Source organism: Lissotriton helveticus, chromosome 1_1 (assembly GCF_964261635.1).
Source record: "Lissotriton helveticus chromosome 1_1, aLisHel1.1, whole genome shotgun sequence".
In the NCBI taxonomy this organism is placed as follows: domain Eukaryota; kingdom Metazoa; phylum Chordata; class Amphibia; order Caudata; family Salamandridae; genus Lissotriton; species Lissotriton helveticus.
Genome location: NC_136057.1, coordinates 1,466,037,483 through 1,466,053,382, shown reverse-complemented (window position 1 = coordinate 1,466,053,382; position 15,900 = coordinate 1,466,037,483). Strand labels below are relative to the sequence as shown.

The following is a 15,900-nucleotide window of genomic DNA, read 5'->3' as shown; positions in this document are numbered from 1 at the left end:
CCCTTGCGGAAATCGTAACCACGGACGCGCTGAGGCTGGGTCTGCACAGGCCTGGTGGAGGGACGTGCCTGGGTGACCCTGCCCTGGCCACGAAAGGAATGAAAACCAGGAGTGGCCGGGTTCTTAGTAGAAAGACCCAAGGATTTGAGATGCTATCTACTTAACCTCTGCTTACCTTTTGGGTTCCACTGGACTCTGTGCACACTATACCTCACTTTGGTATAGTAAATACAGAGCTAGCTTCCTACAATTTCCTGTGTTGATTTCCAATTTTGGTACTGTTTGCATTGCTTTCTTCTCTAACAATTCCTCTACTGCCTTGAGAAGACTAGACGTTTCTCTTTTTAAGGTACCTTCTTTATTGGTCCCCTTGAGGGGGGCATTTTGGTTAATTCTATGCAGTGTCCATACTGTATTATGTTCAAGATCCATTTGTCTGATGCTATCTTCCTCCTCTCCTAAAGGAAGTTTGTTATTATGCCTCCCACAGGTGTTGTGCGTAGGAGCTTAGGATCTTTGTCTATGCCTCTGACTGATGTTCTTCGTGAGAGGTTGCGGCCCGTTATGAAGTCACTTGGTAGAGTTGAGCCTCCTCTCTTTGGCAGTCCTTTCCCCAGTGTTCTTCTCCAAAAGCACTGTCATCCTTGCTGCTGGTACTTCCAACTCTGCTAGGTTGTGGACGATAAGTTGCTTCCCTGGAAGCTCTGGTGGGATGTTCCAGGCTGGAAGCTGCCTTTCGCTGTAGGCCTGCATGATGGGTCTGTTCCCCTTTGCATTTCTCTTTGAAATTGCAATAATCCCATTGATTTTGCTGTTTCGTTGCCCTTTTTATCTGACTGAGTATTTCATCCACCGTGCTCCCAAACAACTGTTACCCGTTGAATGGGGTATTGAGTGTGTGGGCCTGCACTACAGGCTTGAATCCTGAAATTCTCTGCAATAAATGGCATCTAAGGGTGATGCCCATCATTTTCCGTCTGGATGCGTCTGATGCGTCCAATACAAATTTAAGACATGTGTTGGCAATGTTTTTGCCATTTTCAGCTAAGTGTGCAGGCCTCTTTCTATATTGTTCCGTTAGGTGCCCTCCTCTCCTCCCTGTGTTGGCAGGTATGGAAATTAAGGAGGGCATTTGAATTTGCAATAAGCCACTGGTTATTGCCTTCAAACATTTGACCCATGAGTTCCATCCTCTTGCTCTCCTTGTCTGGGGGCAGACCTGATGTAGAGGGAATGTTGGCCCTCTTCCTTGCTGTTGACGTGATAATGGAGTCAGCCGGTACTGTGCCCTTTATAAATGGTGGAATCTTCAACGAGAACGTATCTTTTTTTCTCTGCCCTTGAAGTCACCGTTCCACAAGTGGCAGGTTCCTTGAAGTATTCTCTTCTCTGGGACGCTAGGAAGGATGGTAGGAAATGATTCCTGGTCGGTTTTGGTACAAGTGTTTTCAGCAGGAAGAAATACTGGGATCTTTCTTCCTCCAGTGTAACTCCGTACCTGCCTGCAGCCTTTGATTACTTGGTCGTACCTGTCTGCAACCTTTTTGACGACTTGGTTGTACATGCCAATGCCTCAACGGATAACTATTCACCCCTTCCTCATGAGAGTGTGTTTTAAGATCTTGTCACTGGGACTCACATTTTCTGATTCCTCAGAAGTTGGTAAGATCCTGCCAGTTGTTGTTCTTCTTCCTCTTCCTGAGGCTCTGGTGTTAAAGGAGGCTTGATTTTCTCTACCTCTTTTTTCTCCCTTGATCCTGCGGTGTCCATGTTTTTGGCGGGATTCGAAAGCCCTTTAGACTGTCGCTAAAGTCCTTCTTTTTTTGTAGCAGGGCGGCCATTTCGGCCCTGAGACGCCTCTTCTCAATATCTGCCGCCCGCTTTTAGGCATCAAGTTTCACTGTAGTCTTCTTCGGAGTCGAAGAATCTTTCTAAGACACCTGGGTCGTCGAGCTTCGATGTTCTAGTCGCGACTTTTCAGTTTTTGACATCGAAATGCCTTTCAAACGTCACCCTTTTGCTTACTGTTTTTTTCAGGAGATCTTCCTCCTGCTGTTTCCCTTTCGAGAGATCTGAAGGGCTCCTTGCCTCATGGCATGCCCGCAATCGGCGAGTATTTCAACGTCGAAGCTCCCTGTGAGTCAAATTTTCTTGACTCTGGCATTTTATTCGAGGATGATGACTATCTTACCTCTAATTTCTTTGTCCTCTTGGATGCCTGGCCTTCTACGTCAAGATCACAAGTTGGCCTCTGATGCTTCCTTCTCTGTACCTTTTGCAACATTTCCCTCCTTATCGCTTGAGATAACAAGGTCTCTTAAGGATGGAGGTGTATGTTGTCCCTGAGTTGTGTGATGGGCTCACCACTCTATCTCACACTCAGCATCTTCGATGTGAACACAGAGCAGGTATTGCAGTCTTCACTTTGGGGGTCTGCAGGCAGGCAGACAGAGGTTGCAGACTGGGTGTTTGTCTTTCTGTAAGAACTTGTGGTGGTAATTCTATCAGAACTAGAATGATGTGTTCTTCATTAGGCTGCACAGGGAGCCCACTGAAGGGGTTTTCACGTAATCTGTTGATGGGAATTTCACCTCAAACTTCTTCCTCGCGTTGGAGAGCCTTCAGCAAGCGTCCAGACCCAACGGCAAAAAAAAAATCTGAAGATGGCGACAAAAGGGGCGAGCATCCAGAAGAAGTAGTACGATAGTGGTCCGTTCACGCCCACCAATAAAAAAATAGTAGGACTACAAAATGGAGAATTATGGACCCAACCACTAGATAGCGGAATAATGGTAATCCAGAAGATTCACGCTGCAAAACTGCCCAGCACCAGGTATCTTATTTTTCCAGATTGTATCCACAAACATCAGTGGCAGAAAGAACAGTGAAATTCCAATTCTGGAGTTCACTTACTAGGTCTCTTCTGGAATTGGATCCAGTTATGTACCGGTGTCATTTAAGGAAGGTTCTTTTCTTAATGGCCACCTTTAGACAATATTTCTTTTACGTAACCAAATCCATCAACTTGGGTATTACCCAGGATTAGTTCTCTTTCTGGCTGGTCTTCTCCACACCATGGGGGTTAAATTCTACATATGTGCAGATGAAGCACAGACAGAGGACAGCCATACTTTTCACTGCTACGGAAACTCCTTGCAGCATCACAGGAATTTCATATCTTTTACCCAAGATCCTAATATTTTTGAAAAACTGGATGATCTCAAATTTGTCAAAACATAATAATGCAAAAACGAGTTTCTGATCACCAGAGATGCGATCGTCAAATGGTGACCTTCCAGCTGGACAGGTGTCATGGGTCCACCACCACCACATTCTACAGTTGTACGCAACCTAGGGATTTACATTGATTCCTACTTTTCCTAGAGCCACAGATCACCACTTGTTTCTGGCAAATTAAACAACTGAAGAAAATCTACCCAACAATGTCTCAGTACATCAAATGCCCACTGTAGGGGATTTAGTACAATCTGACCTAGACTTCGGAAATGCTATTTATCTAAATCTCCTAGACAAGCTTGTACAACAGCTGTAAAGCGTGCAAAACACTAGGCATTGTGGTAATGTTACCCTCTACTGACACACCTGGAATATCTTTCAGGAAACGGTGACTAGTCAAAAATTTCGTAATTATCAATTGTGTAATGCATTGCTCATATCCTGCTTTTTTGGCAGTTAAATTTCAGCGGCACGTCCCTCAATGAACTTTGTGTGAATTAGGTCAATATCTACTTGATGTACAAGTTACTTACCTTCAGTAAAGAAATATCTGGTGGAGACACAGTCTAGCCGCAGACTCCTTAACTTAGGAATTGTCCCCAGGCGCCAGCCTGGAGCAGGAAATTTTTCAGCATTACCTCTGAGCGCCGGGGGACAGCGTCATACTGCTCCGTGATGACGTCATCCGCGATTATGACGTCAGTGGAGCCATCTAAGTCCCCTTTGGCGCGCGGACGTCAGTTTCTTCTGTGAAAACTTCTGCGCCAGAACACAGAGCCACTCTAGAAACTGGCTGTGGAATCCTGTGCACCCTTTACCCTCTCAATACTGTCATATCAATCTGTCCCGACCACTGTGCTCCTCACTCAACTGGAACCACAGTTAACAACATACACTTGAAGAAAACAAATTACTTACCTGTAACTGTAGTTCTCCAGTATTGGAAGCGTTCATAGATTCACATGCCTGAATCATTCCCAGTCGTCGAGACGAGAGTCAGCAGTATATAACAAAGCTATGCTTAGTAGTAAAGCAAACTGAAAAAAGGCCTAGGCCCACTTTCCTTATGCAACCTATTACATTCGTTATGTAAAAAGGACCAAACTTTTCTCTGAACCAATCAGAGCCCCTCACCCTCTAGAACCCTCCTGAGAGAACCTTTTGCCCCTCAGATTTTCGCACACTTGTGCATACAACATTTACTGTGCCACATCCAAGGTGAGCCTCTCAGGGGCGGAAGGTGGGTTGCATGTGAATCTATGAAAGCTTCCAATACTGGAGAACTACAGTTACAGGTAAGTAACTTGTTTTCTTACTCCAGTATTGGAGCTTTCATAGATTCACATGCCTGAATCAGAATAGCGAACAGTGATATAACAAAGCACATTTGTCTTCTGCATTCTTACATCATGCAAAACAGTATGGATAATCTTATACATAGTAAGTAATAAAATGTGCATTTGTGAGCAAAAATAAAGGAAGGAGGGATGTAAAGAGGCTCACCATCAATGGATGATATTTCTCAGAACTGCTTCACCCACCGCCACATCTGTGTCAGCTGTCGCTTCCAAGAAGTAGTGCCTGGTGAAGGTATGCGTGGATGTCCAGGTTGCTGCTCTGCATATGTCCTGGATCGGCACTGCTGCAAACAACGCAGTGGATGTGGACACTGCCCTCGTTGAGTGAGCACGAACCCGTGCATTCAGAGGTTTTCCAGCTGTTTGGTGACAGTAGACAATCGCACTGGAAATCCATCTGGCAATCCCTTGTTTTGATAAAGGGAAACCCTTCCTGGGTGCGCTATAAGCGACGAAGAGCTGTGAGGACTTACGAAAAGCTCTAGTTTCCTGCAAATAGAATTATAGACATCGCTGAACATCCAATGAATGCAGTACTCTTTCTGCCGCTGTCACTGGTTGAGGAAAGAAGCGTTTCAATACTAACTGTTCATTTAAGTGAAAGTCAGTTGGCACTTTAGTAATGAACTTAGGGTTAGTTCTAAGAATCATCATGTCTTCTTGAAACTGCAAAAAAGGAGCTTGAATCGTGAGAGCTTGTAGTTCTCCTACCAGTCTTGCTGATGTCAAGGCGATGAGAAGCGCCACCTTCCATGATAGGAATTTCAAATCTGCTCTATGTATAGGTTCAAAGGGTTGTTTCATTAGCTGAGATAGTACTATATTTAAACGCCAAAGCGGTGGTGGTGGTTTTATTGGAGGAAAAACTCTGAATAGCCCTTTCATAAACTGTTTGATGATCCTTGCAGACCATAAGGATGGACCCGAGGAAGACCTCCCGTAGCGGGATAATGCAGCTAAATGCACCTTAATAGAAGCGTGAGCCAATCCTGACTTGGCTAGAAGTAAGATGTATGGGACAATTTCATGAGGTGCCGCAGTTAGAGGGTGAATGTTATTTCTCTGACACCATAGACAAAATCTCTTCCATTTCATTCTGTAGGTTTTGTTGGTACTATCCGCCCTAGCCTCAGATGTTGAAATTCACAGTGTTCAGGAGAAAGGCCGCTAAGCGCAAGGATATCGGGTCCGGATGGAGCACTTGTCCCCGGGTGATTGTCAGAAGCGATGGAATCGGTCAGAGACGAACTGGACGATCCTCCGACAGCAGCAGGAGTTCTGTGAACCAGTGTTGTCTGGGCCACCACTGGGCTATCAGGATTAGCCTGCATGGTTCTTTCTTGATCTTCACAAGCACTCGGGGCAGGAGAGGAATTGAAGGAAAAACGTAAGCAAAGACGCCAGACCATGCCATCGAAAACGCATTCCCCCAAGACCCCTTCTGGGGAAGCCAGCTTGCGAAGAACCGGCATTTCCTGTTCTGTCTTGTGGCGAAGAGGTCTACTGTTGGTGTTCCCCATCTTCAAAAAATGCTGTCCAGGATCCCCTGATCCAGCTCCCACTCGTGGCAGGACGATTTGAGCCAGCTGAGAGTATCCGCTTTGATGTTCAGATCTCCCAGGAGATGTTCTGCTGTCAAGGATATCCCCTGCTGTAGCGCCCATTCACATATTCTCTGGGCCTCCTGAGACAGGGTAAGTGATCTTGTTCCTCCTTGCTTGTTTAAGTAGTGCATTACCGTAGTGTTGTCCGTTCTTAACACCGCGAGCGCCTTATTCTTGGTAGGAAAGCTTGCAATGCGAGGCGGATTGCCCTGAGTTCTAGCAGATTTATGTGTAATTTCTGCTTGTGCAATCTCCAACGACCGCTGACTTGAAGGTCTTGAAGAAAAGCTCCCCATCCCTCCAGGGACGCATCTGTAGTCACTACCAATGGAGCTGATTTTGAAAGAAATGACAGACCCTGAGAGACATTTTCTTTTTGCGTCCACCATGTCGCTGCTTGGACCATGCCTGGTGTCACTTGGATTGTGTCTTCGAAGGATCCCTCCACTTGACGCCACTGAAGATCGATCTGTTCTTGCAACAGGCGCATCCTTAACCTGCAGTGAGGCACGAGGGGAATACAAGAGGACATCATGCCCAGTAATGACTTGTACTTGCGTACTGAAAGATACTTTCTTTTTATAAAGTCTTGGAAGAGAGACACAATCCTCAGTTGCCTTTCTTTGGAGGGAAATGCCTTGTTTCTTTCCGTATCCAGTATTGCTCCAAAAAACGTGATCAGTTTTGTCGGTTGAAGGGTTGATTTTCCCTCGTGCAGAGTCAAACCCAGTTTGGCAAATAAGTCTAAGCAGGCCTGTGTTGACGCCCTGGCCTGTGTTTCCGATGGTGCTTTGACTAACCAGTCGTTGAGGTAAAGAAATATTTGATGTTTTTGCTTTCTCAACACCGCCGCCACTGGAGCCAGGCATTTTGTGAATACTCGAGGTGCTGACTTTAGGCCGAATGGCAGTACCTTGAATTGATAATGCTCTCCGGCTACGATGAATCAAAGGTACTGTCTGTGTGAAGGATGGATAGGGACATGAAAATACGCATCCTGCAGGTCTAAAGTGGTCATATGATCCCCTGGGTTCAACAGTAGAAGGATGTCCTGAAGAGACACCATCCTGAAAGATTGCTTTTTGAGATAGGTGTTTAGAGATCTGAAATCCAGAATAGGACGCCATTGGAGGATGTTTTTCCTGATCAGAAAAAAAAATCGGGAGTAAAATCCCTTTCATTTTTAGGAATTCGGTACCGGTTCTATTGCTCCCTTTCGGAGCATTGTCTGAATCTCCTTCTGGAGTTGATGCAGATGATTGACCTTTTGATGCACCGGTGGCGTACAAGGAGGCGTCTGTAGAAATTCTAGAGTGTGGCCGAATCGAATAATGTTGAGGACCCATTGGTCCATTGTTATTTTTTGCCAATTTTGAAAATAATGAGCAATCTTTCCACCCAGTGGAGCACTTGATCTTAGAGGCGTTGATGTAGCCGGAGATTGAAGGTTGTCATTGTCGTCGGGTGTTGTCTTTCCCCTGACGGCCTCCTGTGCCTCTCGGAGTCGATTTCGTATAACCTCCTGATTGACGCTGAGAATACTGCTGGCGGTAGGGCTGGATGAAGCGGAGTAAGAGGAATATCTCCACTGCTGATATCCTCCTCTATAAGAAGATTGCCCTCTACCTCTAGACCCTCGAAAAGGAACCTTTCTGTATTGTAGAGTTCCCAATGCTTTCGCAGTATCCGTATCCTTCTTGATACTCTGTAGTGTGTCATCAATATGTTTACCGAATAAATCTTCACCATTGAAGGGAAGGTCTAAGATCTTATTTTGCACTTCAGGCCTAAAAGCCGTCGCTCGTAGCCATCCTTGTCTGCGCAGAACTGCCGCTCCTCCCAGAGACCTAAATGCCATGGTCGCTATATCCATAGTGCAGTCTATGACTTCCGCCGAAGTCCTCTTACCATCCAGAAGAATTTTCCTGGCCTCTTGTTTCTCTGGCTCCGGCACCTGGTCAATATAAGGCGACAGGTCGCATCACATTTGCCTGTCGTATCTTCCTAGAATAGTGAGGGCATTTGTAGCTCTCACCAGCAGGGCAGACATTAAGGAAAACCTCTTTCCTGCGTTGTCCAGCCTCCTACCCTCTCTGTCTGGTGGTGTTGTAATTGGAGCTGACGGATTTCTCGATTTCTGCTTTGGTTCTTTTATGAGATCTTGTGTACAAAAATTCTTTTAAGGAAATGTCACTGTGAAACATCACAGCTTTTAAATTTCTTTTTTATTTGTTATGGCACCTGAATACATTGTATTTGTTTGTTGATGATATATTAAATGAAATGCTTTTTACATAAAATTTTAGTGTCAGAAATTTTCTACTTGGTTTGTAAAATTTGAAAAGGTGTAATTATTGAAGACTAGTGGATCTTGAAATCAGCTGCCAGCTCTTTCCCCCACCCTGGGCTCTAGGGACACTTGTTTACTTTTCACACTGTCTTCTCCTTGTCCCACGATGGATTTCTAAGGAGACCTCCTTTTTGTTTATATACACTAGTCATCTCCTCATGATGCTCTTGGTGGAATTGCTGCTGTTCTTGGGGATGATGGTGAAACTCCCCATATTCTTCCTCCGAATCTTCCTGATATTTCACTCTTAATTGCGAAGGACTACTCGCATATCTAAAAGGACCACCTTCCTCTTCGTCCTCTTCGTCCTCCTCTTCCAGAAGGTAAGAAGGGACTAATGGAGACACTTTGCTTGGAGATGTAATTTCTGGCTTTATTGTCCTTTTCCAGGATGAAAACCTCTTTTCCGGGGTCTTTTCCCTCATCGACGAGATCCCCGTCACCGACAATATTATCGTTGTCGACGCTATCGTCGACGTTTTAGTTACCGTCGACGTAGTCATCGTCGACGCCGATCTCGCCGTCGACGCTCCCGTCGTCGTCATCGTCGTCGACGGTCCCGTCGATGATGTTGATGTAGCCATAGTCGTCGACGCCGTCATCGAAGATGAACCCGTCATCGATACTGCCGTCGACGGTGAATTTGTCGACGCCGTCTTAGCAACAGTCTTTACCTCCTGTTTCGTCGACGATGATGGTGTTTTCGTCGTTGACGATGTCATCTTCCTTGTCGACGTCCCGTCGACGGTGTAGATCCTTTCACTTTCTCCTCAGAAGGTGTAGAGGAAGTCTTTTTGATGGTAATCTTGACCCTTGGAGGAGATTTTAAAGGTTCTGAGTTTTCTTCCCCTGTTTCACCTCAGAAGCAGAACCCTTCTTCTCCTTAGTTTTGCCTGAAGGAGATTTTGAGGGACTGCACCCTGAAGACCCTGGAGTGGTCTTTTTTGGGGACTTCTCAGGTCTCTCACCTGAGGTATGTGCCTTAGGAGATCTACTCCTTTTTTTGAGATCTCCTAGACGAAGATGACTCCTCACTCGAGAGGATCTCTTTTCTGGCTTTGACCTTCTGGAGCCAAAGAAGTAATCTTCCCTCACGATCCCTCAAGGTTTTATTTGAAAAGGTTCGACATACCTTGCAATCCCTCGCCTGATGGTCTGGATAGAGGCAGTATATGCAGTCTTTGTGAAGGTCATCTGTATAAAGCCTTTTTTTAGAGCAGGTGGCACAAGCTCTAAATATTCCTTTCTTCTCTATCAGTCATGATAGAGGAATAAGGAACTTCAATAAGAAGAAACTAGACAATGAGAGAACCTCAAATCCCAGTCAAAGTAAGATGAATTGAAGAGTTTGAGCAGAGCTCAAAGGAGACTCCCTAGCACAACGTGCGGTTGAAAATCTGAGGGGCAAAAGGTTCTCAGGAGGGTTCTAGAGGGTGAGGGGCTCTGATTGGTTCAGAGAAAAGTTTGGTCCTTTTTACATAACAAATGTAATGGGTTGCAAAAGGAAAGTGGGCCTAGGCCTTTTTTCAGTTTGCTTTACTACTAAGCATAGCTTTGTTATATACTGGAGACTCCCGTCTCGACGACGGGGAATGATTCAGGCATGTGAATCTATGAAAGCTCCAATACTGGAGTAAAAGGCAAATACTAATGGTGGTGCTGGCGTTGTCCTTGAAGCCACCAAACCAAATGCTGAATTGTAGACCTTCTGTACACTTCAGCAACATTAATTAAAGCTGAGGATCTCTGACAAAGTTCTCCATAGGGCTACAGTCATTGGACTTAGCAACAATGCAGTGAAAAGTGGCATGGAGTGATTTGCACAAGATATTGGAAAGCATTCAGGTGCCCTAAAATCATTTTAGGACTTTGTTACATCTGTCATAGAATGAGCAAGAAATCTACTCAGATGTATAGTGTAGTCTCAGACTGATAAGATATGTTCACAGATAAAGAAAAAAGAGCAATGAGCACTACAGGAAGTGTACTCTATTGAAAATAGATAATAAACAGTACTAATCTTGGATTATGATAGTTGTGGAACCCTCCAATGAACCTTAACCCCGTTAAGTAGGAGTGTTTCATCATCTTAGATGAGCACGTGAAGTATGGTACTTCTATTAGAGGTTTGGCAACTTCTTCCAGGTGTGTTGAGGTCCTTGTATGTCTGCATGTTTAAGGCTAGTGTACAACAGTCCTCAAACTCCTCTCACAACCTCTGTGGTGTGTTAGCTACAAAGGTTATACCGGCCTTGTATGAGTGAGAGAACTGTGTGATGTTCCCTCTGCTAGAGCCATCTGCCCTTTACTTATTCTATGCATTAAGGAAAGCTGTGCTGCTCCTGTCCATGCTGTACCACTGTAGTGTTGTGAGGCTCAATATAAAGCTTTCCCCTACACAAAAGACAAAACAATTTGTGTTGCCAATGCCTGTTTTAATGCATGATGTGAATAAAAGAGTAAACCCTCACAAAATCTATGAAAATAGTTTCTATTTGTTTTGTGTGTGACTCAAGCAGTTTTTGAAGTGGACTAGATGAATTTGTAACATTTTAGAATATATCTGACAAGTGGCTCCATATCATGTACAACCTCTTCAGACTATTCTGGATATTTTAACCATCATCATATTTGTTCTGGGGTTTTGAATCCATAAAGTGTTATGACAAAAATACAAGACCCACATTTCAGTATGCTGTTGGCTGGAAAGTGAGGAATGGCTGATATGTCAGTCAGGGCCACTGGAACTATCCGATTGTGCATCTGTTGTGTTTTCCGTACAATCATAGATTTGCATCACATGCACAAAATCAAGGAAGGTCACCTTTCAGTTGCCGATTACTGTATTTAGCTTTTACACCTATATTAATGAGGTGAAATCGTTGATCCTATAGTGTTAATACGAGTAAAAATTAAAACATAGTGAAGTAATACCGCTTCAAAAGGTGCTGCATTAAAGCAGCACATTTTGCCTTTTCTTGCAGCCTAATTTAGTATACATAGCCACATAATGTGACCCTCCATTAATGAAGAATTACAGTGGCTCTGGTCATGGTGCATGCCACAGACCATGTGAAATGCAAAAAAAAATGTTCAGCCTTTTTTCTTGAGAGTTCAACAGCCCAGTGAGTGAGGCGGCAGATATAGCCTTCCAAATGCAAATAGTAACATCTTACTGCTAATGGGCTAAAATTAATACAGCTTGGTGAAGAAAAGACATCATACTACAAAAACATTGTTTACCCAAACAATGTGAGCAGCAGAGACCCTACCGAAGGAAAACCAATGTGCTGGCAATCCCCTTCATGAGCATCTGCGGACCTGCCTTCAAATGGTGCAGTATGGGCCGCCCGCAAGGGGCCACCAGTGGTGGCGGCCTACCACTGCCTTAACTGTAGTGCTACTCTGGTCGGTCTGTTGCAGCAAGAAGGAGCTGCCGACCAGAGGTCTAGTTTTGTATTCACATTTACAAAAATTGTCTTCCCTCCTGCTCTTTCATGCTTATCCTCCTAGGTTTATAGTAATTTTTTTAGCTTTGCTCTCACTCTTTCTATGCATATAATCACAATTGCCCATAAGTGAAGGTTTCAACTTCCAAACATTTTGTTAGACAAGCTTCTTCTTATCCATTTTCACTTATTTTTTTCTGAGATCTTGCATGTCTACAATCTTTAGACCAAACTTGTATTATCACCCAATTTTGTTTGAATTTCTTTGTATTTCTCGACCCAAAGCACTGACCTTCCTTAAGCCCGCCCTTCACACTATCATTTATTAGGTCTCGCCTAGCGTGCAGCGCATGCGCTGCTCGCTCGGCGAGACATATAGTGACAGTAGATTTGAGAAGAGGACCTGAAGCCCTGCCCCTCATTTTCATTGGCTGGTGTCACCATTTATGCTAAACGGTGAGCTGCCATTGGAAATGAGTTTTTTTTTGTTGCCGCCCTATCGCCTTTTCGTCCAGCCGATCCGGACAGGGTCGTCTGCTTTGTGGCTGTCACGAAGCAAACTCTTTTCTTTGTTGGGGCCATCTGTTTCTAATTAGCAGTCTCCGGTTACTTGTCTTGTTGCAGTTCGTTAGCCGGAAGCTCCGTCCTCTCTCAATCAAGTTAGCGCGAGTGCTAAAGCAATGCCCGTCACGTCTCAGCAGGCCCATCACTGCTCGCATTTCTGCATCTGTCTGGCCTTTGTTTCATTTAAGGCCTTTCCTTCACTGCTCTTTAGAAGTTAATTCTGTGCAATACAAAATTCCACCCCCGGCAGCCCTTCCCACCATCCCTCCACCTAACAAAACAAGCTCCTTCTCATACAAGATGCTGATGACAGCGGCAGGTCCTGCAGGACAATTTCATACAGCATTTCCAAGGACGTCAACAGCTTCTAACTGCATGGTCCCTGTGGATATTTTGGTCAGTGAATGGCACAGGTGAATAGCGGCCGCAGGGAGTGATGTCCCATGATTGCAGTAAATGTGCATAGTATTTACAGCGCTGCATTTCAATCCTGGTCGTCTGAACACTCAGTGTGTGGGAGGGGTTTAAGATGGGGGCTCGCTTCACAGGGGGTGTACAACACACCATTATTCACCCTCAAACCATCCCTCCCAGAAATAACAATTTAAAAGATTAGGAAATCCGTCTGCAAACTGACGTAGGCCTGCTTCGTGTAAACACGAGGAAACAAACAGTCCTCCGAAGGGACAATGGCTGAAAGCAGATCACCAAATACACACGGTAACAGGACCCTGCTGAGGAGGAGAAGCCGCCCCCGGAGCAAGGAGGCAAAGCAAAGATGAGAACAATGCCGCGTCTCCCCGCGTCAGGGAACCGCACCTGAACCGCTATGTCCTTACTATTGTAAAGGCTGACAAAAACAAGGAGTTCATTAATCTGTGTTCGACTACTCTTGGGATACAGACAGGCTTCTGCGGCGGCAAGTCCAATCACACTCAGTTTCTCTTGTATGCTGTAGCTTGGCTGTGAGGAGATGGGTTCAACTACAGTGGAGGCATTCCTGTTGAATCTGGGGGCTAGTTATGAGTGAATAGCAGAGTCCATTGGCTCGCCACAAAGGCGACCAACCCTTCTGCTGCAATCAACAGAAACCATTTGCAACAGGACAGCTGGAATTTCCTCTACGGAAACTTCTATTCTCGGGGCCACTAACCAATAAAAAGACCACAGAAAACATTTGTGAAGCATTGTCCAGAGGTGGTGGTGGTTGGGGGTGCCCTTTCAGAGTCATTTAACCATACTGCCACTGTCGTCAAACATTTATCTGATTTTTGGCGCTTCCTTGTGGTTGCGGTGGTAACTGGTCACAGTCCTTACAGTGCGTAGCGAAATGAGGTGACGCGACCTTCAGGGACCCCCTTTCAGTCGTGGGGATATAAAAAATGAAATTAATGAACGGACCTGTCCTAAAACAAGATTTAAAACACAATACAACCTGACCCTCCCAGTCTGGCCATGGGTATATGTAATATCCACTCAGTCCTTATTCCAAAATCAGTGGGTATTAACATTTTTAATACATTAGATTAATTTGAGAAAAAAGAAAAACATTATTAAAAGGCAGTACCATTTACAATACAAAACTCACACTAGTACAAATGCAATGCAATAGATTTTGCAATTACAACAAAGTGAGCGATTGCCATTTTGCATTACACCATTTAATTAATGCTTCACAAAGGGGAAAAAAACAATAACATTTACAATGCCAATAGCTCAAAACAATGTAATTGCGAGAACTATTGCATTGTAAATGCTTGCCTTCTTTAATATCAGCCTTATGTTGTCAATGTTACTGCATACCCACATCAATTTTGTACCCCTTTGCAAACTGCTATTCAACGCTTTTGGTGAAAGTGGTCTGCAAAATAAAATTGATTTGTTCTCAAAGTTGCAGTGTTTAAAAAACAATGGTAAAAACTTAGCAGAACCATTTATTTGTGAAGCTGAGAAGTTCAGTATAAGCCCTCATTGTTTCTAATGTCCACCACCTTCTGCACAGACACAGACACTTAGAGATACACATGTTCACCTCACACTACCAGCATGTGAAGGGGCAACTGCTTCTCCTGTATGAACCCTCACCCCTCAGTTATAGATTGCACTATTCCTTTATCATCAACCCTTAAGTCTTCCTCTTTGCATGCTAACTCTAACATGTTACCTATTGTAGTCAAACCAGGCAGCGTAGCTGGGAATGATGATGTGGTGCGTCTGCTCTGTTACGTTGTCTTCATGTAGATCAGTGCTTTTCACCTGCTCGCCTTTCACGGATGCTGTACCATCATCCTCCTCCTAGGGGTAGAGAACCCATGTTCAAGTTCTCGGGGTAAAAGAGCATTATAAAATTCACCCAACCTCAAGTATGGACTAAAGCCTATCCTAGCAAGCACTCCACACCATCTCCAAATAAAGATGCAGCCATAAACATAACAAGCATTTACAATGCAACGGTCTCGCCTTCGCAAAAGTTAGAGCTATTGGCATTGTAAATGACAAAAAATTTATTTGTATGTTTGTTTTGAAAACAGATAAATAAATGGCATTGTCATTTACAATGCCAATAGCTTAATCTCTCGCAAATGCGAGACCTATTGCATTTGCAATGCAATAGGTTGTGTATTTACGCGAGTTTGAGCTATTGGCATTGCAAATAACAATGCGTTTTATTTAGGTTTCAAAAACAAAAACATAAATAAAAAGGTGGCAGTAGAGTAGTAGACAGTGAGTAGTAGAGAGTGAGTAGTATATAGTAGAAAGTAGTAGAGAGTAAGTAGAGTGAGTAGAGAGTAGTAGAGTGAGTAGAGAGTAGTAGAGAGTGAGTAGTAAAGAGAATTAGAGTAGTTGAGAGTAGTAGATAGTGAGTAGAGAGTAGTAGAGAGTGAGTAGTAGAGTAGTAGAGTGTGAGTAGTAGAGTGAGTAGTAGAGAGTGAGTAGTAGAGTGAGTAGTAGAGAGTGAGTAGTAGAGTAGAGTGAGTAGTAGAGAGAAGTAGAGAGAGAGTTAGTAGAGAGTAGTAGAGTGAGTAGTAGAGAGTGAATAATAGAGTAGTAGAGAGTGAGTAGTAGAGTGAATAGTAGAGAGTAGTAGAGTGAGTAGTAGAGAGTAGAGTGAGTAGTAGAGAGTGAGTAGTAGTGAGTAGTAGAGAGTGAATAATAGAGTAGTAGAGAGTGAGTAGTAGAGAGTGAGTAGTAGAGTGAGTAGTAGAGAGTAGTAGAGTGAGTAGTAGAGTGAGTAGTAGAGAGTAGTAGAGAGTGAGTAGTATAGAGTAATAGAGAGTAGTAGAGAGTGAGTAGTATAGAGTAGTGAGTAGTAGAGAGTAGTAGAGTGAGCAGTAGAG

At 44.1% G+C, this 15,900-nt stretch overlaps 1 protein-coding gene across 5 annotated transcripts in view; it reads right to left on the bottom strand.

Annotated features, from left to right (window-relative positions):
* Window positions 1-15,900, bottom strand: part of SMARCC2 (SWI/SNF related BAF chromatin remodeling complex subunit C2) — a 588,171-nt gene that overhangs the window by 398,899 nt on the left and 173,372 nt on the right. For all 5 annotated transcript variants that reach the window (XM_078686227.1, XM_078686241.1, XM_078686231.1 and 2 more), the window contains exon 14: window positions 14,727-14,857. In XM_078686227.1, coding sequence (XP_078542353.1) covers window positions 14,727-14,857 — 131 coding nt within the window. The remainder of the gene's footprint in view (window positions 1-14,726; window positions 14,858-15,900) is intronic.